Raw genomic sequence first — 22911 nt, 5'->3', positions numbered from 1 at the left:
ATTTGTGTTTTGTTACCGATGAAAGATTCAGAAATAATGCCAACTGTTCAGATTGTAAACTTGTATGGAGAAGACTTGAAAGGAAGCTTTATCCTAGTTTTGAGAACTTCTGATTTACTTTCTGAATTTTAGCATGGATTGGCAATATTAGCATAAAATAATGGCTAATATTATTTTTTTTAAAGTGCTTCACAAAAACATTCTTAAGTACGTAAAAAAAAAAAAAAATCCAGAAGTTTTGCAGTTCATTTGATCGGGAAAACCTGTGTTGTGCTCTCTTGGGTTTGAACACTTGGCTTTCTTGTTGTAACAGTCCGTTTTGCTCTGTAGTCTTAAGCAATTAAGGTCTGTAGTGCACTGTCTGCAGCCGTACAAGCAGAATGGAATTACAATCTTCGTGTAGCTGTCAACTCCTATTATTGTTATTTTGAGCAAGTTTATTTTATGGACTCATATCCATTTCCATTCTGAGAAGTGAGTAGGAAAAAACAACATTTATACTGTGTCAGGAGGTTTCTTTCGTGCTGCTGAATCTACAAAATTGCATTATCACTATAAATTAAATTTTTGTCTTAGAGTGGTATTTAGACCGGTCGTTGGTAAAATGATAAAGAACAGTACCAACGACCGGTCTAAATACCACTCTAAATGCCACTTATCATGTAGGAGAAGTGAGAGTAGGGGTGTCTTTCAGGACAGGAAGGGATTAGTTATGGCAGTGTCATCAAATGTAAGGGCCAAACATATGGGCAGAATCCAAACACCTATTGAAAATTAAAATTTTAGGCACAAGGACATAAGTCACAGAACATTTGGTAAAGTAGTTCAGAAAACTCTTAATTTAATGTTGGTGTATAATTCAATATTGCTCTGCAGGTTTAAAAAGTACTAGCATTGTAAAAGGTGGTAATGAATCACAGTGTGGGGTCTCTGAATAAGATCTAATGCCTTTTTTTTCCCCCCTAAACTTATTTTTCCACAAAATATCGTGTTCTAACGGCAAACTTTTTTATTCTGTCTTTAAAACAGGAACTCAAGCACCGTATACGCGGCCAACGGTGAGCCCGTCTATAGGGGCTCGGATGGCTGGAACTCCAGGGGCTGCTACATACGTGAAAACTACAAGCGGTAGCATCATCACCGTAGTACCAAAGTCGCTGGCTACGCTGGGAGGGAAGATTATCAGCAGTAATATTGTTTCTGGTAGGCACATGAGCACTTTGATATGAAGACTTATTTCAAGAGTAAATTTAGGTTGTTCAGGGCCTTTCTGTGGGTTGCTCAAGTAGTTACTGGGACCTTTATTGGAGAAGATAATTCAGAAGAAAAATAGCTGAGGATGAAGAAGAGAATAACAGGTAGAAGTTATGGAGGTGAGGTGTTCTTAAGAATTGCAGTAATTCTTGTGTCTAAGAAGGAAGCATCTAATGTGAGGGAAGCCTGGGAGGAAAAAAGAAATGTGGAGAAGGAGAACTGCTGTATTTTCCTGTGTTAGAGGGCTGAAAGATAGGAAAATCTTTTAGCCTTAGTTTAAAGCATTCTGTAATCTGGATGCTGTTTTTTTTTTTTTCTATGCCACAATACGTCCAAAGAATCAGAATAAAAACGAACCGTGTATGTTAAATTCAGCTATGCAGTCCCCACCTTACCCTGTTCTTCTTTTATGAGTGTCAGCCGGTCTTTCCCTTACCCCATGTTCTAAGTCAAGCTTTTCCTCCCAGCCTCAAGCAGAACCTGCTGCTTTATGTTAGTCTGCTGCCAAGCCTCAGTGCTCTCTGTTAGCATTTAAACAGGGTCTTTTTAGGACTGGGACCAAGCATTCTCGCACCAGTCACAATTTTAATATCTGTTTTGAACTTTACCAGCGCTAATGCAGAGAAGGTCTGCGGCATTTCCAAGCAGATGTCTGGCAGGATCTGTTTTTCATGTCTAGGAATATCTTTAAATTACTTAGAGGTCCCACTGTTGGGGCTTAGCAAAGGCTCGATGTAGTACCAGCCAGTTCCTGTCACTGGGAACGACCCAGTGTAGTCTGGTAGAGGTCCTGCAATTTTTCAGGTGCTAATTTCTCCAAAATGATGTTTTGGATTGATAAGTTGCTTCTTTGGGAATGAGTAACTCTCTTTTTAGGCTGTTGTGGGTATGACTACTTGTTAAGATTTCTAGATCTATTAGTGAGTTTATACTCAAATGCAAATACTGTTCTCCTGAGCACCAGCTAATGCAGGGAAACCCTTGGCTGGTCTTGAATAGCGATTGTATTGAAACAACACAGGTTTGGAAAGGATGTCTGGTTTTTTTGGTTATTGTTTCGTGGCGGGGGCTTTTTGGTTGATTTTTGGGTTGGGTTTTTGTTTGCTTTGGTTTGGGTTTTTTTTGCTAGGAAAGCAGTATTCTAGTAATCTAGATGCTTCACACAGAATCACACAATGTCAGGGATTGGAAGGAACCTCGAAAGATCATCCAGTCCAATCCCCCTGCCGGAGCAGGAACACCCAGATGAGGTTACATGAGAATTAAGAAAATCATAATCTCAGTGTGTCTTCCCATTCCCACGATTGGAATTATTACTCTGAAATATGTAGTGGAGTATCTGCAGGCATAACTAATTGGGTAGAAGGTAGTGAGGGGAATTGTTGAGTTTGCAGCTCTGCCAACTGAGCGGTATTTTCTTCAAGGAGAAAATGGAATGTGTGATTAAAAAGCTGTCCGAGTAGATATTAATTTACAGTCTGATAACACTGGTGACTTGCATATCGCTATGTACTCTTGTAGATTGTGAAGGGCTGATGAGAATTACCTGTCACTGCAGGTGAATAAAAACCTGATATGGGGAATGGAGCTAATTAAATATTGGGAGAGGAACAGAAATAACCCACAGAGCTCTTCAAAAAAGAAAACAAGAATCCCTGTACTTACGAACTCAACTTTCAAGAACTGATTTTAAAGCAATAGCGTATTTTTTCCTTCTTTCAATCCACTACTCGTCACTTGTATCACAACAATTCCATGCCAGAAAGAGATGGTATTTCTCCTGACCAGAGGTAGATTCTTGGTACGTAGATTCTTTTACAGAGGTGATCTGTAGAAGAATATTGTCTGTGCAAATAGGACGCTGAGTTGAGTGTTAGTGGTGTCCTTATCCCACTTACTTCTAGTCTTTAAAAAATTAAACATATTAGCCTGAGAAAGCTGTATTAGTCTGCTCTATAATTTGCAAAAAGGAGTTGACTGTCGTAATATAGAACAATTACATGCCTGTTTTTACTGTAGGTGAAAGATTTGTAGAGTGGGCATCTAATCTTTATACGTTGGGTTGGGTGACATAAATTCCCATTCCAGATACTGCCCTTTTTCTTTATGCTGTCAGATTTCAATACAATGATTTGTATATATCTCACCAGCTCCCACCGTAGAAGGAAATGTACATGTGATAAACCGCACATTACTTCTTTTCCCACAAAAATTTAGGAACTACAACCAAAATCACTACAATTCCAATGACGTCCAAACCCAATGTGATCGTCGTGCAAAAAACAACTGGAAAAGGAACTACAATTCAAGGGCTTCCAGGCAAAAACGTTGTCACAACGCTGTTGAATGCTGGGGTAAGTAAGAGTTTCAAGTCTCAAACCGATAGCGTGCGCTGGCTGCTTCATTTGTTTTGCTAAAGTCCTGATTAAAAGCAAATTGTGCATGAGCTCCTTAACAGAGCACGCATTAATGTCAGGGATGTTTTGCAGGATATGAAAGATACTTAAAGCAACTGGGAATATTCTCAAAGTTAAAGGAAAATAACTTTTGAGCTTGAATTTTTTGCATGATTAATGATTTTGCATTCCCAAAGGGTTTAAGTAGAAGAAAATTAATAGATTCTTACCCTGTTGGTGCTCTAGTGAGAACCACAGTGTCATTTTATAAACTCCAATCTCCAACCATTTATCTTTTGAAAGAAAAGATACCACCTTTCAGTTCCTGTGGTGTGTAACACTGTAACATCCTGTACCTGGGTATTGTGTAGTGTTGAATTATTTTCTGGATAACCTGATGTGTGCTAAGAACAAAATCAAGTTTCCAGTTTCAACTGGGTTTACCTATAAGTGCCAGTAACTAAAAATGATGAATGTGCTTTATGTTCCTAGATAGAACTGTGACATTTAATCCATTAATCATCTTTAAAAATCTACTTAAATAGCTAAGTAAGGAGTTGGAATTTGTGTAAACATTTTAGGTTTGGGCTTTTTTTAAAGATTTTGAACTTTCTTAATTTACAAAACTGAAAGCTCTGTTTTCACACAAGTGGAAATCTTGTGATGTTACACATTAGGAACCACCAGAATGTGCTGATATTTCTGAAACAAGTATGGTTCTTGGGTTTTCCAGCTACTTGATGGAAATTAGTAGAAATACTGGGAGAACTGGCAGCCAGTGTTGTTCCTTGTCTGGTTTGTTACTGTGCAGAGCTAAAAAATCCCCCATGCTTAATGCCTTTGCTCTTCTTAAGCGAGCAGGAGTCTAATAATTTGTCCGCACTGTTTCAAAGTCAGATGTAATATGACCATATGAAATTAATATCTTGGTCATGAGGATAATACAAAGAACTATATTTAAATAGCTTCTTTTTAGAATATCAGTTGAAGTTTTGTAGATGTCTTGCCCAAGTTAGTGTTAATAGAAATAAGAGGTTTTATAAAACATTTGAGAAGGATTTGAGGAGAGTTCCAGCTTACGTGAAGTCTTTGAAGCAGCTTCAAAAAACCTGTCAGCATCTTTTAGTTAATTCTTTTTGTTCACCTCTTCAGAGCTGCTCAAAAGGTAAAGTAATGGAAAAGGGGATTTTGGTAGCTTTTGCATTCAAAACCGTAGGGGTTTTTATTCATGGTCGTTGTTTTTTGTATCAAGTCTAGTTGCAGCAGCAGCAGGTTGATCTCATGGTACACACATTCACCTGTAACTGTGTATTTTTTTAGAGAAGTGGGTCTCTCTGAAGAATTTCACTAAGTTAACCTGTAAATTTTGACTTCTCTACAGGGGGAGAAAACTATTCAGGCAGTGCCAGCAGGAGCAAAACCTGCTATCATCACTGCCACAAGACCCATCACAAAAATGATTGTTACACAGCCAAAAGGAATAGGGTCCACGGTCCAGCCAGCCACCAAAATCATCCCAACTAAAATTGTTTATGGTCAGCAAGGGAAAACGCAGGTACAGTGAGGACCCATTTTTGTCTTGGAATGTACCCCTAAATTTTAATGGGAAGTAAATAATTTTTCACTGTGTTGCCGCATTTGTTGCAAGATTAATATATGTCTGTGGGGAATAAGGCTTTGAGGTGGCCTTGATTTTGATTTTTTTGAGCACCGTGTTTGCATTTCTTAGTTGTTTCTGGAGGCCTAGAGCAAAGCAAAAGGATTTACAAAGCCTTTCACAGAGCTGAAACTTCCTGTTCATGGCTCTGGATGCCTGTTTAAGTCTTACAGCTAATGGCTAGATTGCGGGAAATAAAGACGCAGAGTGTGGACATTGGTTGTCCATCAAATCTGAGGTGTTATTGAAGTTATTTTCTAGCTAAAGTACGTTCACGTTGTCCCTGCAACCTTATATAGCTGGTGGGGCTGTATACAGGGAATCTGGCTTATTGCTGGACACTTTCAGTTTCAGCTTTTTCTCTGGTTGTACCTAGTGTTTAAAAGAGCTAAACTTTTATCAGATATAATATTTTGTCTGTCTTGATTGTTCAAGAGTATTTATTGTGGGCTGTGGAAGGGAGATGCTTGTCCTTATCAGCGCAATGCATGTTGCAGCTCACTTGCGTAGCTTTCTCTTGTCACACCACAGTTGTATCCAACCCTGAAAAATGACTGTTCAGTGGTTTATTGTGTTAAGTATTCCAAACTACGGTGTGAAAAGTACATTCTTGTGCATTGCCATTTACTCGGGCTTTGTGGTTTAATGACCAGAGCTGCAGAATTTACAGGTAGCCGTTTTCAGTGAGTTATTTTGTTGGTCTTGTACATTGATCTGTTTGAGTGGCACCCTGTACTCTGATTGTTCAGATCTGTTTTCCTGAGTGCTCTTAGTATACACAAGGTTTCTCTTTCTAATTAGGTTCTCATAAAGCCAAAGCCGGTGACGTTTCAAGCAACAGTTGTGAGTGAACAAACCAGGCAGCTGGTGACCGAGACGTTACAGCAGGCGTCAAGGGTGGCAGAGACAGGAAACTCGTCTCTCCCAGAAGTGAAAGAAGAACCGCAAACCTACACCGAGAGCAGCTCTTCTTCTACAGAGTCCTCCCAGAGCTCCCAAGGTGTGTATTAGTGTCACATAAAATACAAACGGACCGTCTCCCAATCATTTATATAGTTTTATATAGAATCACAGAATCATTTTGGTTGGAAGAGACCAAGATCAAGTCCAACAGTTAACTTTCTGCATCTCTTTTTACACAGGTTTTCACCCAATCCGTTAGCAGTGAGTCTAATTGTTCACTTCCCTACAGCTCAGTGTATATTTTATGATCTATTTACTCTATGCCTCCACTTGTGTGAAAAGCAGAGATGATATATTTTTGCTGAGCTCTGGCTTGCTGTTACAGTATTTGTGGCTTGCAGCCTGTTTCTTCTTTTTGGGGAGTCACAGGTAGCCGGTGTAGCTGTTTTTTGTGTTTTCTTGGCAGCCCATGCCCTGCCACCCTCTTCCCCAAGTATATTGAAGCATCTCTCCAGTGCATGACTGACAGCTGTCATGGGACCAGCATAAATTTCGGTCCTTTTATGGGCACATATGTGTGCATCAGAACATAAATATCAGATATGCAGTTCCAGTGGGGATGCTGCAGTGGCTTCAAGCCTTAATACAGATCCAGCTGCTCTTACCTGGTAGAGGGGAATAAATAATAGGGCATAAGTAACACCCAACTTTCAGTCAGTAGAGACCATAGAATGTATCACTCCATTAAATAAAAAAGGAATGTCTTTTGGTGAAATGTGTACTTATTTTTGTGCCGTTCAGTCTCCTTGCCTATATTATTCCATAACTGTTAGTCTATACTGTTATTTTAAGCAAATTTTTTAAAGTTTTTAAGATTCAACACACTTTAAAAAAATAGGAGCTGTTAATTCAGAGCACTGAATACATGTTGATCACGTGAACTGCTAAAACCTGTTAATATTCGAGGCGAATTCACTGTAGAAAGAAACCTGCTGAACTTCGGTTGTTCAAACCAAAGCCTTTATAAGCAACTGAAATATAGAATCTTTTTTGCTGGTGGAAACTGCTCATAATATCAGCAGTGTTTTACTTCAAGAACCACTTGTAATAAAAAAGTATTGCAGAATGAGAGTATACATCCTTAGCAATGCTTAAAATGCTGATGGTTCATCCCAGAATGGTTCTATGATGACTCAATGTGCCTTTATTCTTTTTGCAAACAGATTCTCAGCCTGTCGTCCATGTGATTGCTTCAAGAAGTCAAGATTGGTCAGAACACGAAATTGCTGTGGACACAAGCCCGACAATAATTTACCAGGATGTATCCAGTGAATCTCAGTCAGCTACTTCCACAATAAAAGCTTTGCTGGAACTTCAGCAGACAACAGGTGTGAAAACGCACGTGGTTGTTTAGAATAACATCAAAGCTTATTACTTGCTTAAGCAGCCATTTGTAATCAATTTTGTAATTAAAAAGCACCTACCTTGAATCAACTTGATTCCTTTCTTATCCTGTAACAGTTTTTAATCTATTATATAATGTTCACTATTAAATTAAACTTTTGCATTTTTATCGGAGGTATTTTTAAGAATAGAAGTTCATGTTTTGGATGTTTATTTTATGTTTTTCTTCTAAAGCAGTGAAGGAAAAGTTAGAATCGAAGCCAAGGCAGCCTACCATTGACTTGAGCCAAATGGCTGTCCCAATCCAGATGACCCAAGAAAAGAGACATTCTCCAGAAAGCCCTTCAATTGCTGTAGTAGAGTCAGAATTAGTTGCTGAATATATCACGACTGGTAAGTTTGATGTGGGGGTTTGCAAAATTCATTTTGGAGTTTTCTCACAATGAGTTTTCATCGCTGTGTTTCACTATAATTTACTGTGGAGGAAACGCATCTTTTCTATCTAGAGGAGTCAGACTTTTGAGTTTGTTTAATCCATATTTGCAAAATGTTACTTCCTTACCAGGACTAAGTGACTTTTAAAGCCGGGTGTGCATTTAGCATGCTAACATAGTCCACAGCTTCTTCGTTTGCTGGAAGGCTTTGAACTGTTAAATTTGCACTCTTTAAACAAATAAATCATTCAAATTCGAATTATTTTGGGGATTCAGCTCTTAACTTTTTATAAACTTGACTCCTCCTATCTGGATGTCCTGTTGTATAGAAGTCCTTGACTTGCTTCCACTAATCAGCTCTTAATTATATCATGTGTCTGATGTACCCTGCTACCCCAGATCACTGGGTGTGAGCCACTTCCTATACATACATGAGAGGATAAAATTACCCATTTTCTATTTTAATTTCTTAAGTCTGCATTATCGATCTCCCTGCTCTACTTGGAAGATGAAAACAAAAGTGTGTTGAAAATCTTCATTGAAAAAAAGGAATAAAACTCAATTATATTAAATTTTGTCAGTATATATCTAACTCTGGAGTTTCTAGTGTTAAACATCTGAACTGATATTTTTCCTTTTGCTGCTCTGTACCTCCTTGCTTCCATCCTTTGTATGGTTTTACTTTAAGTTGTGTGAAATTGGAGCTGGGGGGATGTTACTGTTATTCTTTTAAATAACAATTACTGTGCCCGGCTTCAATTTGGAATGTTTGAGTCATGTTCCCTTGGATCTCTTTTAAAACAAGCTCAGAAGTACAACAAGTAGTGTTAAAGTGATCCGACTAACAGTCAGTTATCTTCACTGACACAGGTGCTGTGCATTGTGCTTCTGTTCAAGATTCCAGTTTTTGCTGGGTCTTGCTGGGAAAAGTGGAAATTAAACTCAGTATCTTTGTATATTAAGTAATTTTATGAAGCTATACAAAGTACAAAAGTTTGAGAATTCCTTGTGATTACTGTTTGAAATACTGGAACTTCTATAAAACTTGAGCTGCTACACAGGAGTCTACCGGTTAGTAAGATAATAAACAGTATAATCTGTTGTGAAATCTCCTGTGTGAGCCTGGACCAAAGGATTAAGCACATTTTAATCTTTGTGGGAGCTGGGATTCAACGTTTGCTTCCTCGTGAGATGAAGGGAGTGGTTCACACATCTTAGTGTCACCGTTTTTTGTCTGTCTGCAGACTCAGGAAGACAACACTGTATTGGTTCACATTCGGAAGAATATCTACACAACCATATAGGTTAGAAACTTTAATTTTAAATGAACTTTTGAATTGTGCAGGAACTTTTGGGGCATCTCCACAATGGATCTGGCTCAGCGTGCAGGCCAGTATTGATATAATCCAACTCCTTTCTTGGAGTGGGAAAGTAAAATTATAATATTAATTGAAAATATGACCTTTATTTTAACTTTCAGGAAGGCCAATAGAAACTTTAAAGTTCAGCTGTAACATGGCTTAATGTTGCTTGTTCTCTTTCAGTTATTATTTTGTCACTAAAGGGTTAATTAAGGCAAATACTTTATGCCTGTCCATACTGATATGGAAATAATTTGATCAATGTCTTATAAGTGATTGCAATATAGAAGGGTTTGTGTGGTTTTTTTCTCAGCAGATCATTTCTCTGTCAATCCACTATTTAATTACACAACCATCCCGGTAGCTCCATAAATCATGTTGGATCTATTCTAAAAAGTGACATAGATGCATGAAAAGGTCTCCCAATTTTTGCTCTGTGGTTTCTGATCAACCTCACTTGTTTTCATAATAGCTGAATGTTTCCTAATTGCTAATCTTTCAAATTTAGCCTATGCTCTGGAGAGCATGTCTTGCAGTTCATCAATGGTAGAAATTCAGTGAGCAAGCCTTGCTGTTCTTAATTGCAGTCAATTGTACAGGTCCTTTTAGCAGTGTAAAAACCACAGAATAACTTGTGCTGTGCTGGTGGTGTATAAAGAATCCAACTGAAAATCAGGTATAAATTCTACTTGCAAAGAGAGGCCAGAGGAGGTTTGAACCAAGCATGATTACTTAGGAAGTGGAGACAAAAGCAAAACCCCTGAGTTACTATTTCAAGAGGCTTCTCAGAATAGATCTGTGCTTTAAGGTTGAAGCTAACCTGCAGTAAAATAATTATTTCATGCTCAGATCTTTAATTTCGCTCACATATGCTTTCAGTTGAAGCTTAAATGCAAAGCCAATAGCTGAAATCACTGCAGTTAGTTGTGGAGAAGTGCCAGTGACCTCTTTAATTTCAGTCAGTCATCGGTCCCAGCCCCACCAGCAATCGTCCCAGCCCCAGAGGACTCTGCTCCAGCACGTGGCTCAGTCGCAGACAGCAACGCAGACTTCTGTCGTGGTGAAATCCATCCCCGCATCCTCCACGGGCGCGATTACCCATATCATGCAGCAGGTTGTACCCTTTCTTTTCCCAACACTCTATAGAAATAGCAGTAGGTTAAATTAATTATATAGGACCAACGCTGCTTCTCAATGGATATGTCATGTTGCTGCCACTGAAAATGCGAAGTGTAAGGGTCAATTAATAATTTTAATATTGCATGTTTTGATGGTGAGGGTGGTGGGATAAAAGGTGAAGCAGTTAGTGAGATTATTTGAGACTGTTAAGTGAAATGTATTAACAGTGCTTCCTAGATGAGTTCTTCCTGTCTGTTTATTACCTCTTCAACAGCGACAAACTGCTTTTTTTCTATATGTTGTATTGCAGGGGCTTAGGCTATTTATATTATCTTGATGTTAGTGGGGGGGGAAGAGGAATGAAGCAGAATCTGGTCAGTACACAGAGCACACAGTGTCTTTTTCACTTGAAGGCTTTAGTCGATGAATAAGCAAACTTCTCAATCAAAAAGTAAAATAATATTTAGACCAGTACCACAAGGATCCCAAACACTTCAAATAAAGTGTAGATTGTGGTGAAATCTCACTGAAGCCACTCCAATGCCTTTGTTCAAGAACTGCTCAGCTCTGCAGTGCTTTAACTTCTAGGAACTTTGCTGTAGACCAGAACAATACTGCGTTTGGGTTATAAACCCACTTCATAGTGTATTTTCACAGGTGTTTGAATAGGCTGCTTCATCTTGCTAAGGCCATTTATTAATACATGTATGCTGTGGTATACAAAGCATAGTATTGTAGATATCTTGCTCCCTTAAACCCCTCAAAAAAATGAAACAATGTGCAGTGCCCAAGAAAAATTTCAATGATAATTTGAGGAAGAAAGGAAGGAAGAAGAGAGGATCTCTGCTGAGATAAGGTGGACTGTAGGTATATGAGGGGCTGCAGGAGGAGCCATGGAGATGATTAGGCTCTCAAAAGGAAAGAATAAAAATTTATTGTGGAGAGAGCCTCACTTTAATGAGGAGCTACTGTTCAACCACCTGCTAATCCCCGCTGCTTCATACCCAAGTGCCATTGCAACCTTAGGGGCTTTGAACCTTAGTGTGACGCATTTGAGGGCTACGTGGTCTCCACTGAGGATTAGTTATGTGGTTATTGTCACACAGAGACATGCCACACTTTAACATGATGGAAATAGCTATTGATTGCTTACATATTGTGGAATCTCCATGCAAGGGTATTTTTATACATGAGCTGGGATTCTGTGGTGGTAAAATAAGTTGAAGTAGTCCGGTTGAAACATTAAAAATTATTTTTATATTGTGTATTCTTATTTATATTTCTCTTTACTAACTTGCTGTAACTTCTTCTTATTAAGGCCTTAAGCAGTCACACTGCATTTACCAAACACAGCGAACAACTTGGAACTGAGGAAGGAGAAGTGGAAGAGATGGACACCTTAGATCCTCAGACCGGCCTGTTCTACAGATCTGCCCTGACACAATCTCAGGCACAAAAACAGCAAAAACTGAGTCAGCCACAGCTGGAACAGACTCAACTGCAAGTGAAAACTCTGCAGTGTTTCCAGACTAAGCAGAAGCAGACAATCCACCTGCAGGCTGATCAAATCCAGCACAAACTCCCACAAATGCCCCAGCTTTCCATAAGGCATCAAAAGATAAACCCCCAGCAGCAGCAAGAGCAAGCACAGACCAAACCAGATGCACAGCACCCCCCACCCCACATGATGGCCAAAGAAAGGCAACTCCCTACCTTAGTGGCACAGCCACAGCAAACTGTAGTGCAGGTGCTTGCAGTCAAAACCACGCAGCAGCTGCCCAAACTGCAACAGGCACCAACGGCACAAAAAATCTACGTGCAACCCCAACCCCCCCAGGGTCAAATGCAGCTACCTGCCTCTTCAGAGAAACAGCCAGCAAGCCAGGTAACGGAATATTGATAGCATGCAAAATACACGGCGCTGTTCAAGGAAAAAAACACAAAAAAAGGCAAAAAAAAAATATATCAAAACACCGACACTGTCGCTGTAGCAGTGTTTTGTCCTGGCAAGAGAGAACTCCTCATTCCACTGGTTTTAAGTGCCCCATCAGAAGGTTGACACTAGGAAAGAGAAGCACATGTTATAGGGGAAAAATCTGTAGAGCTCACAGAAGTGTTTCATTGGACAGTTCTTACGAATTTCTGCCACCATTGGTGCATGGAATTTGTCCCCAGTTGTTTCCTTTTAATTTTTAGATATGACACATTATTAATTTCCGTTCCCGTAGCACTTTTTATTTCCGTGGAAATAAAGATGAATACACTGCAGTCTCCTAAGGCTCTCCGTTGTACATCTTCCTTTGTAGTTTACATTCTCCTGAAGTTGTATGGCTTTCATGTACAGGAGTAATTTGATTTTTCCTTGGGAGGGGAAAATGTAAAGACTGAAGAATGAAAAAAATAATGTATTTTAACTAGCTCCAGAAAAGTATAGTTTCTATTTTTTTGGCCCTTTAAGGAATACATGTGAAAACAAGAGGGTTAACAAACATCACATGAGGGTGTAAATCCCAAAGGAAAATGAGGCTGCTGTGGTGTTATACTGCTAAAATCTTTATCTAGCAGCATAAAGAGCTGCTTTTCCCCAGGCTTCAATTAACTGTTACTACATCATTGCTAATTCCTTTGTTAAAACACTGAGTTTCAACTGTCTTCCTAATAGCAAGTATGTTGTTTGTGCCATGCTGTCCTTGGAAATATTGAGTTAAATTTTCAATTGAAAAACAAAATCTAGCTGTAACATGCACAACAAAAATTTGATTTTCAGGTGCAGCAGCCAGTTATAACGCAAGGATCCACTGTTACAAAGATAACTTTTGAGGGGAGGCAGCCTCCTGTTTCAGAGGTAGCAGGTGCCAGTTCTGTGCCCAAACTGGCCTTGCCGGTTACCAGTTTATTCCCCACGCAGTCATCCACGAAGACAGCGGTAGCGGATGTTTTGAGAGTGTCTATGGTGGAAGCTCAGATTGATCCAAACGTAGAACATACAACAGTGGATCCCTCAAAAAAGGCCATATCTGCTAGTAAGCTCGTTAGCGAAGCAGAGTCGTCACCTTGTCCCCAGGTGCCGAGGGTGACTGCGGTAGGGATGACGGCAACTTCCATCCCCCAGCAACAGACACGTGCAGAACCCGGTTCAAGTCCTCCTGCTGTTGGTCCTGCTTTGACAGAGAGGAAACTCGATGCACAAGGAATGCCTACAACAAAGCAGTTTATACACATTCAGAATATATCACAAAAGAAAGCTGAAGAGAGTTCATCAGAAATTGTTGTCCAGGTAAGAGAAGACTGGAGCAAATAAGGCGAAGGTTGAGCAGAGCAAACTGCTGTCTGATGTGATGATTGCAACCGAGCAATGTTCGACTATTTTTGTTTTCCTTCCCCAGTTTTTGGTTCTTTTTCTACACTTGTGATAGATTGGTACTTCAAAGTGTGTGATTCTTCTTAAACTGAGCTCAAGTTTGTCTAGAACTGTATCATTCACTGTGTCCTCGGTGTCTTCCTTTTTCTGTTAAGAAAACAAACCAAGCTCATCTTATTTTACCAAGTACTTTTATTTGAAATGCTTAAAAATATGACTTTCAACACTTAGTGTGGAACTATGATTTAGAATTTTTTATAGTATTTATTAATATTACCTCTGAGTATAAAATTAGTGCAAAAAATGAAGCAATGGGGTTCTACTTACTGGGGAAGTTCAGCAAATAAGGTCTAAATTCAGGAGAAATCTTGTTAACTTCACTTACAACCCATCTCACCAATTCTGAGATAAAATGACTATTGATCTTTATCCTAAATGCTTTGAGTCACCTAACCGATGATTGATATTTTCGTTGATTCTCTTGTCTTAAATATGATGTCTTATGATGTAATACGTATTCAGAATGTCAACTGAGGAAGTATTTAAGTCATCCGAGGACTCAGAATGGTATCATATGAATCTTTGTAGAGAAGTTTGTGAACTGTGGGGTTGTCCTGTGCAGGGACAGGAGTTGGACTCGATGATCCTTGGGGGTCCCTTCCAACTCAGGACATTCTCTGATTCTATAAGTTGGCATGGTGTATGTTCACACAATGATGGTGTAGATTGAAATGGCTTTACTGTCTTATCGTATTTGTGTTTACAGGGAAAATGCTTCTGATGTGGGAAATTATTTGTGTACAGAGCTTTCAAATTTTTCATGCTCCTTTATAAAATCGTCATTGCAGCTAACTTCGCTTTTGTAGAAACCATCCTTTTTGTACTCATTTTTAGTCCTCATTTCCCTAAATAGACCAAGGTAGATTTCTATTTTACTTCAAATACCGCGTATTTTGAGAATCTGTATTGTTTATCATTGTGGCATAAGCTGTTTCAAAAGTAAAATGCTACCCAGAATATCAGTTGTATAGTTGTAGATTTAGTTTCTAGAACCTGTGAAAGCACGAGCAGAAAAAAATAGCTTAGATCCATTTGGTTTCCTCAACCTCTGTGCCACCGCAGCTCTGAGCAGGGCCACAGGTTCTGTTGTGTTGCATACAAAAAATATAGCTAGTCCTTATATCTGAATGTCTTGTCTGAAAAAGATGAAGCTGAAGAAAGTGTTATCTGTGCTTTATGTTGGAGGAATAGGGCAACAAAGTTGATTAAGGGAGTGGAGCATCTCCCTTATGAGAAGAGGCTGAGGGAGCTGGGTTTCTTTAGTTTGGAGAAGAGGAGACTGAGGGGTGACCTCATTAATGTTTACAGATATATAAAGGGTGAGTGTCAGGAGGATGGAGCCAGGCTCTTCTCGGTGACAACCAATGGCAGGACAAGGGGTAATGGGTACAAACTGGAACACAGGAGGTTCCACTTAAATTTGAGAAGAAACTTCTTCTCAGTGAGGGTGGCAGAGCCTGGCCCAGGCTGCCCAGGCAGGTTGTGGAGTCTCCTTCTCTGCAGACATTCCAACCCACCTGGACACCTTCCTGTGTAACCTAACCTGGGTGTTCCTGCTCCGGCGGGGGGATTGCACTGGATGAGCTTTGAGGTCCCTTCCAACCCCTGACATTCTGTGATTCTGTGAATGATGGATGGTGGGCATCGGTGGTTTAGCGGTTGGTTGTGCCATCACAGGCCATTAGGGATTACGCAAGGCTGTGATCAGTGCCTTAAGAGCCAGATTATTCAGATTTTATCTGTCACCATCTGATCTGGTGAAAGGGTGCTTTGAAACTTTAGCTAATTAATGTAACATGCAATGGGCCTTAGCTGGGGAAAACTGCTCTTGGAAACCGAATATCCCTTTTCCATGAGTGCTTGCACAGATGCATTTACCCGTGGAAACTCCATGTGTTAAAACTCAAATCTCTTCTTTCTTTTAGACTATCCCTCACTATTCCATCCCTTGTCACTCCAGCTCCAATGTGGTGGTGGAACCCAGCGGGCTCCTGGAGCTCAACAACTTCACCAGTCAACGCCTTGACGATGAGGAGACAGCGATGGAGCAAGACGTGGACAGTAGCACAGAGGATGGCACCGAGCCCAGCCCCTCTCGAAGTTCTGCTGAGCAATCCTAAAGAACTGGGACACTGGAGTGCACTTTAAAAATATTTCGGGGATTTTGAGTATCCGAGATACCCTTTTATTGTGATGTCCTAGAGCACTTTTGCTTATTAGAGTTGTTCATTGGACCCTTGAAGCATCAGTGTGTTTTAACAAGACGGTGTTGCAAAAGCTGCGTCTTAAAAGTTCGTTTCCAGCGACAAAGATGGAATTACTGAGATTTAGTAAACCCGTGACGGTGGAATGTACTGTTAAAAAAGCAAATCTGCAGCGAATTCTACAGCTCATGCTATTGAAGCCTTTGCCCAGATGCTGAAAGAGCTTTCAGTGAAAAGGGATTGTTATTTTGCTGTGTCTTTTTCTTAGTGTTGAGCAAAACGCCATCAAAAAAATAAGTTGGATAAATACTTGTATTTTTAAATAGCATGTGAGAGAAAAAGTGTCTCTGACAGTGCTGGAAAAGCCCCAGGAATTTTGGAATTTGCTTCCTTGCACTTGTGCTCACTTAAAGATTTTCTTTCATAAGCTTAAAAAGAGAGATTCCTTTTTAATTCTTATTGGTGAATGTTTGGAAATAAGCAAAATCAGTCACTGGTTGCAAAGTGCATTTGCTAATGGATTTCTGTTTGCAAGTAGGGTAACACTGTATGAAGCATTTCTTTGTGCCATTAGCACATGAAATGCCCATCTACCCCTGTTAATCTTGGATTATTTATTGAAATATAAAATCTGAAGTGAGGCCAAGCTGTTTAAAAGGTTCCTGTGAAACAGACAGGTGCGTTAATTCAGATACAAATGGGGCAGGAAGGGATGTATTTTGCTATAAACCGGTTTTCCAAAATGGGCTATAAGTGGTTCGGCATCTTTCCAAGTTGAACCCCTGAATTCAGAAGCGAGCTACGACTTCTGAAAATCCGTATTTTACTCTTACATGCTGTTTATAAAGTGACCGTTTGGGGAGTTTAAAAGCTTAAATCGGGATACAGTGGTAGGTTTCAGAAATTAGCCTTATGACTTGGCTTGTTGAAGCAATACTTTGGGAGGTTTGCATTCAGATGGGGCGAAAGAACCAGTTTTAATACATTCTGCTAATGAAGAAAATACTTTTTTTTTTGTCCGAATGTATATAAAAACACGTTTTTAACTGTTTTGTATAGATTTCATTATAAATAACTAAGCATTTTAAGACTTTGACATATCATTTCATTGTATATACATCTATCAGCCTAACTGCCCAGGTTTTGGAGCTGAAGTACTGTAAGTAGATTTCATCCGAAGTCTAATACAGCTTTTTGCGTCAGTCTTTTTTGTTTCTTTTTAAGCTGTGATTTTACTGTTGATATTGTAGTTAAGATTAAATTCCAGCAAGAGTAACTCAAACTAAAAATACAAATCCTAAAACAACCCATTTATCTTACTTGTCCTGAGTATCCACCGCTGTAAGAACATACAGTAACCTGTAGGTGGTGCTGTTGGTTTTTCTGTAACCTCATTTATTTTATAAACTAAGTCCCTATGACTTTCATACACTTTTTTTCCCCTTCTGTTTTCCATGAGCATTAGTTGAAAAAATCACGTAGTTTATCACAGTGGAAAAGCATCTTGATAAATTCAACGTGCAAATGGCAGAGTAGTGGGTTAGGAAACATCGTTTTTGCATTATTTTTATGTTGGAATAGGTATTGGCTTGGTTTCTACTGTACTTAGTGCTCAGGATGGAAGAGAATAATTTATATTAAATGAACAATACCATATTTCTTTCTCCAGTAAAAAAGATAATAACCCTACCAGTGTGCCATTCTAGGTGGTTCTGGTTTTGATAGTTTGGGTGCTTTTTTACTCTTGTTTTAGTGAAATAACGGTGACCCACAAAGTGACCACGTTACGATCCAAGTCCTGAAGGTTCCACGTTGCTACAGAATGGCAAAAAGCGATTTAATACCAAGTTTACTGCCTGATTGGACAGTCTGTTGTGCTTTGCAGATGCCAGTGCCAGGTAATGTCTGTACTTTTCCATACACAGTTACAAAAAGCCCAAAGCAGATGACACACAGTTCTGGATTTTATCAAATTTTCATTGTCACCATGCAATATTTTGAGTGTCCCTGGCTTATCTAGGACTGAAAGGCCATGAGAATATGGAGTGAGATTTTTATTAAGCGCTTTTGCCCAAGAACTTTGCCTTAATTAATGGTTTAAGGTTTCAGTGAATGTACATTCTCTCTCCAGCCAAAAAAGGGACACTAAGAAATAGCATAAGGTGTATTCATCACTTCTAATACATTAAGCATATTAAGTTCTGATCCAATTTATTTCCATGTTTTATGACTTGTTTGCATCCTTAGCAACGACTTTACAACAAAGGTATGAACGACTAAGTGATATATTTGACAGTTCCTTGAAGACAGCAAATATTTTAAAAGCACAAAAGCATTTGCTGTTGCTGTGAGAGAATTACAGAATGTCAGGGGTTGGAAGGGACCTGGAAAGCTCATCCAGTGCAATCCCCCCATGGAGCAGGAACACCCAGATGAGGTTACACAGGAAGGTGTCCAGGCGGGTTGGAATGTCTGCAGAGAAGGAGACTCCACAACCTCCCTGGGCAGCCTGGGCCAGGCTCTGGCACCCTCACTGAGAAGAAGTTCCTTCTCAAATTTAAGTGGAACCTCTTGTGTTCCAGTTTGTACCCATTACCCCTTGTCCTATCATTGGTTGTCACCGAGAAGAGCCTGGCTCCATCCTCCTGACACTCACCCTTTATATATCTGTAAACATTAATGAGGTTGTTTTCAGCCTGGCAAAGTGAAGCACATGGTGGAGTCAAGTGAGAAATTTAGACTTTTGTAATCAACGCATCCATTCTTGAGACTCTTTTCTTGATGCTTTTCTAAACGTAGATGATTCTTTTTTTTCAGATTCTCTTATTTTAATTTGTTCCAGCACTTTGCCTTATAAATACTTTCAATGATAAGGAATAGACAAGGTGAGCTAAAATTTAAGATCAAGATGTTATTTTTTTTCCTGGTTACTTGATTTTTGAGGACAACATTAAGAAGATAATCTCGGAGCATTTGGCCTTCTCCTCCTTTTCGTGACCTCCAGGCAGCTCTGCCCATTCCTTGTCCTGCCCTGTGCCCCTGGGATACTTATTTCATCCCACTGCAGCCAGGTATCCACTTCTCACAGCCTTATAAATATCACCGAGCTGCTATGAATAACACATTGGTGTGTAAGGTAACATTTGCAGATCACTTCTCCTTGATAAGCTGCATTTGCCTTGCTTAAATGAGTTTGATGTCTCTCTTTGGAATAGACAAAGGTGAGATACTGTGATGACGATGATCTTTGGTACTAGGAATTAGCAGGTAAATAGGCTTATAATTTAGCAGGAAGCTGGAGGGGGGAATTGGAGAGCAGGTAAAACAGTGTGAAAGAGTCGTTTTGAATTCATTTTAACAGATGGTCTCTGGTGCTGCGATAGTAAATGAGTTTTCAAAAAAGGATGCTACAAATAAAGTAAAATTAGATGAGGTTCTGAAACAGGGGAAGAGTTTTGTGTGCTTTAAAGACATGCACAATCACAGACGGCTACATGTTTTCTAGAAGGATTTAACTGTTGGGGTTAAAGTGTTTTCAGTTCCCTTCCAGTGACAAAATGAGCTTTTGAAATGTCAGGGCAAAACAGAAAAACAGCAGCTACTTGCGGTTGTGAGTCTCATCTTACACGTGGAGGACCCTTTGAACAGAATGTGTGATTAAATAGATGGGATTAAAGAAAGAATCAAAAGTAAAGGCAATTTAAGACTATTTGCTTTTTCCTCTAGCATTTTAATAGTTAAGCCCAGGGGTTTCACAGATGAAGTTTTGCATCCCCATGGCTACACCAACAAGGCAGGTGATTTCAGAGAAGACTCAGCGTATAATTTAAGATAATGAACTAGAAAAAACACATTGTTTTGGAGTTTGTCTGTATTTAAAAAACAGTCTAATGCCTTAATGTCTTTGCTGGGCTCAGGGCTTGCTCCTTTCCTTGGGTTTGATGTCAACCATGAAGAATTACTTCTAACAGGCTAAGTTCCCTTCAATGCTATAGGGATTATTTTTCCCCTACCCAAAGTCTGTCCTGAAAAACCTGCGAATCTGGTTTCTTCTAGTAATGCAACACATAGTTTATGATGAATTTAGAGCTTAACATCATTTGTCGAAGAGAAAGTTAGACTAAGTGCCTTAATATATTTATGGGTTCCTATGCAAGAAGAAATTGTCATTAGTGGCTCTTTAGTCTGTACAGAGGCATAGAAATGGGAACTTGAAAATATCAACACCAAGACTGATGATAATTAATTAATGTTACCAGGGAGTGTCGTGTTTTCTGTCATTTGGAGTCTTTTCAATGAGCACAGGAGCTGCAGGTTGAAATTCAGTGACTTCATGTGTCATATAGTGACATTTAAACTAGACAGTTGCATTAGTATTGTAAAGCTTCAAAGTATAAGAAAGAAAAATATATATAAATACTTTGTTGATACCTTAGTGATCTTGGATGGGTTGTGGTGGTGGTGGGTTTTTTTTCTTCTTCAGCTGTAGTTGCTGAAGTGTAAATAGGATGGTGAGTAACCGGGAACTTGTTCATAACTTCTAGAGAAAAGGGTCTTTGAATTATGGGGAGCAGGAAAGATCTTAAGAGGTTTTTAAGCATTAAGGACTGAAGAGTAACAGCATGGCCTTGAATCAGTTTTGGAGTCTGGGATTGTCAGAATTTTCCAATAGATATTAGTCCAGATCAGTTCCTGCTCAAAACTTTGTATGATTTTGGTTTTACCCAGAACTTGGCTGCTTTTGAAAAACAGAATTTCTTGTGATTATATTTTGATGTTTGTCTCTAAGTTTTTAGCAAGTTCAAAATTTTCTGGGATCGTGTTTTCTGTTGCTGCCTTTATTAAATGGATTTTGTCATAAAGAAGAGCTATATCACCATCTGGTGGGGTTAATTAGGACCTTGGGCTCTTTAGGAACCCATCAGAGGGCAGTAGGCACATCAGCCAGCCTCTCATGGACGACGTATGGGATTTACACCCCAAGGAGGACACATCATAGAACAGTTTGGGTTGGAAGGGACCTGTAACAATCATCACGTCAACCACGTCAATTTGAACGTGCAAGGAATCCTCTGTGATACAAGTTTTGCCAAAACCTTTGGAACTTCCTTTGCCTCAGTCTCTACCAGAGGCCAGCTAAAGACTCTGGAAGTCTCTTTGCACAGGCTTTTATTGCTGTTAAGGATGCTGCTTTATATTTATATATATAGATAAATAGATACAGAATGCATAGCAGGCTGGTTGTCTCTAGAGATGACAGCGGGTCTGTCATTGCTGCCCTGTAGTCACCATGGCTGTTGTCTCCTTACTGTAAACCCTTTGAGCTGGATATTTGGTTAATCTTTAACTGCCAAGTTATTCTTTGATATTGCAGCCTTATTTAAAAGCAAAACAAGTCAATGTGCAGGGGATCTTTTGCTTCGTGACTGTTTTCAGGTCTTAATTCTCTTTGTTCCTAGGAAGCTGCTTTTCCCCATAAATTTAATTCAGATATTTAATCTGCTCTGCTATCTCCCGTTCTTTTTGCAAAAAGATAAAGCTGTGTATAATATATGATTTAATAGAATCATTTTAGTTGGAAGAATCCCTCAGGATCATCAAGTCCAACCATAACCTAACCTAACCTAACCTGGCTCTAGCACTAAACCATGTCCCTAAGAACCTCGTCTATGTGTCTTTTAAACCCCTCCAGGGATGGTGACTCCACCACTGCCCTGGGCAGCCTGTTACGATGCCCGACAGCCCTTCTGCTGAAGAAATTGTTCCCAAGATCCAACCTCAACCTCCCCTGGTGCAACTTGAGGCTGTTTCCTCTGGTCCTATCACTTGCTACTTGGGGGAATGGGAATGCTCGCGTCCCTTCCTTGTAAGAAACTTCTCAGTGCCTGAGACCTGAGTAGCAAAGGGCTGGGAAAGGTTCTTCGTGCACTTGCAAGGTCAATAAAGTTGGCAGGAGCATCTGGAGATGATCTAGTCCAACCCTACTGCTCAGAGCAGGGTCAGCTGGGGCAGGCTGCTTGGGACCGTGTCTAGCTGGGTTTTGTGGAAATCTCCTGTGATGGAAACTCGACAACCTGTTCCAGTGTTTGACCACTTGCACATTCTTATTATTTTCCTGGTATTTAAGTAGAATTTTCATGGTTTTGGTTTATGCCCATTATCATAGAATCATTTTGGTTGGAGGAGACCCTCAAGATCATAAAACCCAACTCTTAACCCACCCCTGGCACTGCCCCATGTCCCTGAGAACCTCATCTACACGTCTGTTCAACCCCTCCAGGGATGGTGACTCCAGCACTGCCCTGGGCAGCCTGTTCCAATGCCCAACAGCCCTTTGGGGAAGAAACTGTTCCCAAGATCCAACCTCAACCACCCCTGGTGAAACTTGAGGCCATTTCCTCTCATCCTGTCACTTGCTACTTGGGAGCAGAGCCCGACCCCCCTGGCTCCAAGCTCCTCTCAGGCAGTTCAGAGATCAGAAGGTCTCCCCTCAGCTCCTGTTCTCCAGCTGAACCCCCCAGGTCCCTCAGCCGCTCCCATCACACTTGTGCTCCAGCCCCTTCCCCAGCTCCGTTCCCTTCTCTCAACTCGCTCCAGCACCTTAAGGCCTTTCTTGGTGTGAGGGACCCAAAACTGCCCCCAAGATTAGAGGTGCGGCCTCTTGTCCTTTCCTTGGTCACCACTGAGAAGTCTGGCTCCATCTTCCTTATCCCCCACATTAGGTATATAAACACATGGAAAAAATACCCCTTTCAGTC

General features: G+C 40.0%; 1 protein-coding gene across 12 annotated transcripts in view; it reads left to right on the top strand.

Moving 5' to 3' along the window:
- Positions 1-17355, top strand: part of EMSY (EMSY transcriptional repressor, BRCA2 interacting) — a 40661-nt gene extending 23306 nt beyond the window's left edge. For 4 of the 12 annotated variants that reach the window (XM_082074192.1, XM_082074191.1, XM_082074183.1 and 1 more), the window contains 11 exons: positions 1030-1203; positions 3472-3608; positions 5032-5205; positions 6109-6307; positions 7434-7598; positions 7849-8007; positions 9293-9352; positions 10369-10523; positions 11847-12413; positions 13296-13805; positions 15875-17355. In XM_082074192.1, the coding sequence (XP_081930318.1) occupies positions 1030-1203; positions 3472-3608; positions 5032-5205; positions 6109-6307; positions 7434-7598; positions 7849-8007; positions 9293-9352; positions 10369-10523; positions 11847-12413; positions 13296-13805; positions 15875-16069 (2495 nt within the window). In that variant the 3' untranslated portion in view covers positions 16070-17355. The remainder of the gene's footprint in view (positions 1-1029; positions 1204-3471; positions 3609-5031; positions 5206-6108; positions 6308-7433; positions 7599-7848; positions 8008-9292; positions 9353-10368; positions 10524-11846; positions 12414-13295; positions 13806-15874) is intronic. The other 8 variants (XM_082074186.1, XM_082074184.1, XM_082074187.1 and 5 more) reach the window with 7 other exon arrangements.
- The last annotated feature ends 5556 nt before the right edge of the window (positions 17356-22911 follow it).

The sequence above is a fragment of the Streptopelia decaocto genome (genome assembly GCF_964273445.1).
Source record: "Streptopelia decaocto genome assembly, chromosome: 1".
Classification (NCBI taxonomy): domain Eukaryota; kingdom Metazoa; phylum Chordata; class Aves; order Columbiformes; family Columbidae; genus Streptopelia; species Streptopelia decaocto.
The sequence above is the reverse complement of the archived record's forward strand: the minus strand, read 5'-3'. Positions and strand labels throughout refer to the sequence as shown.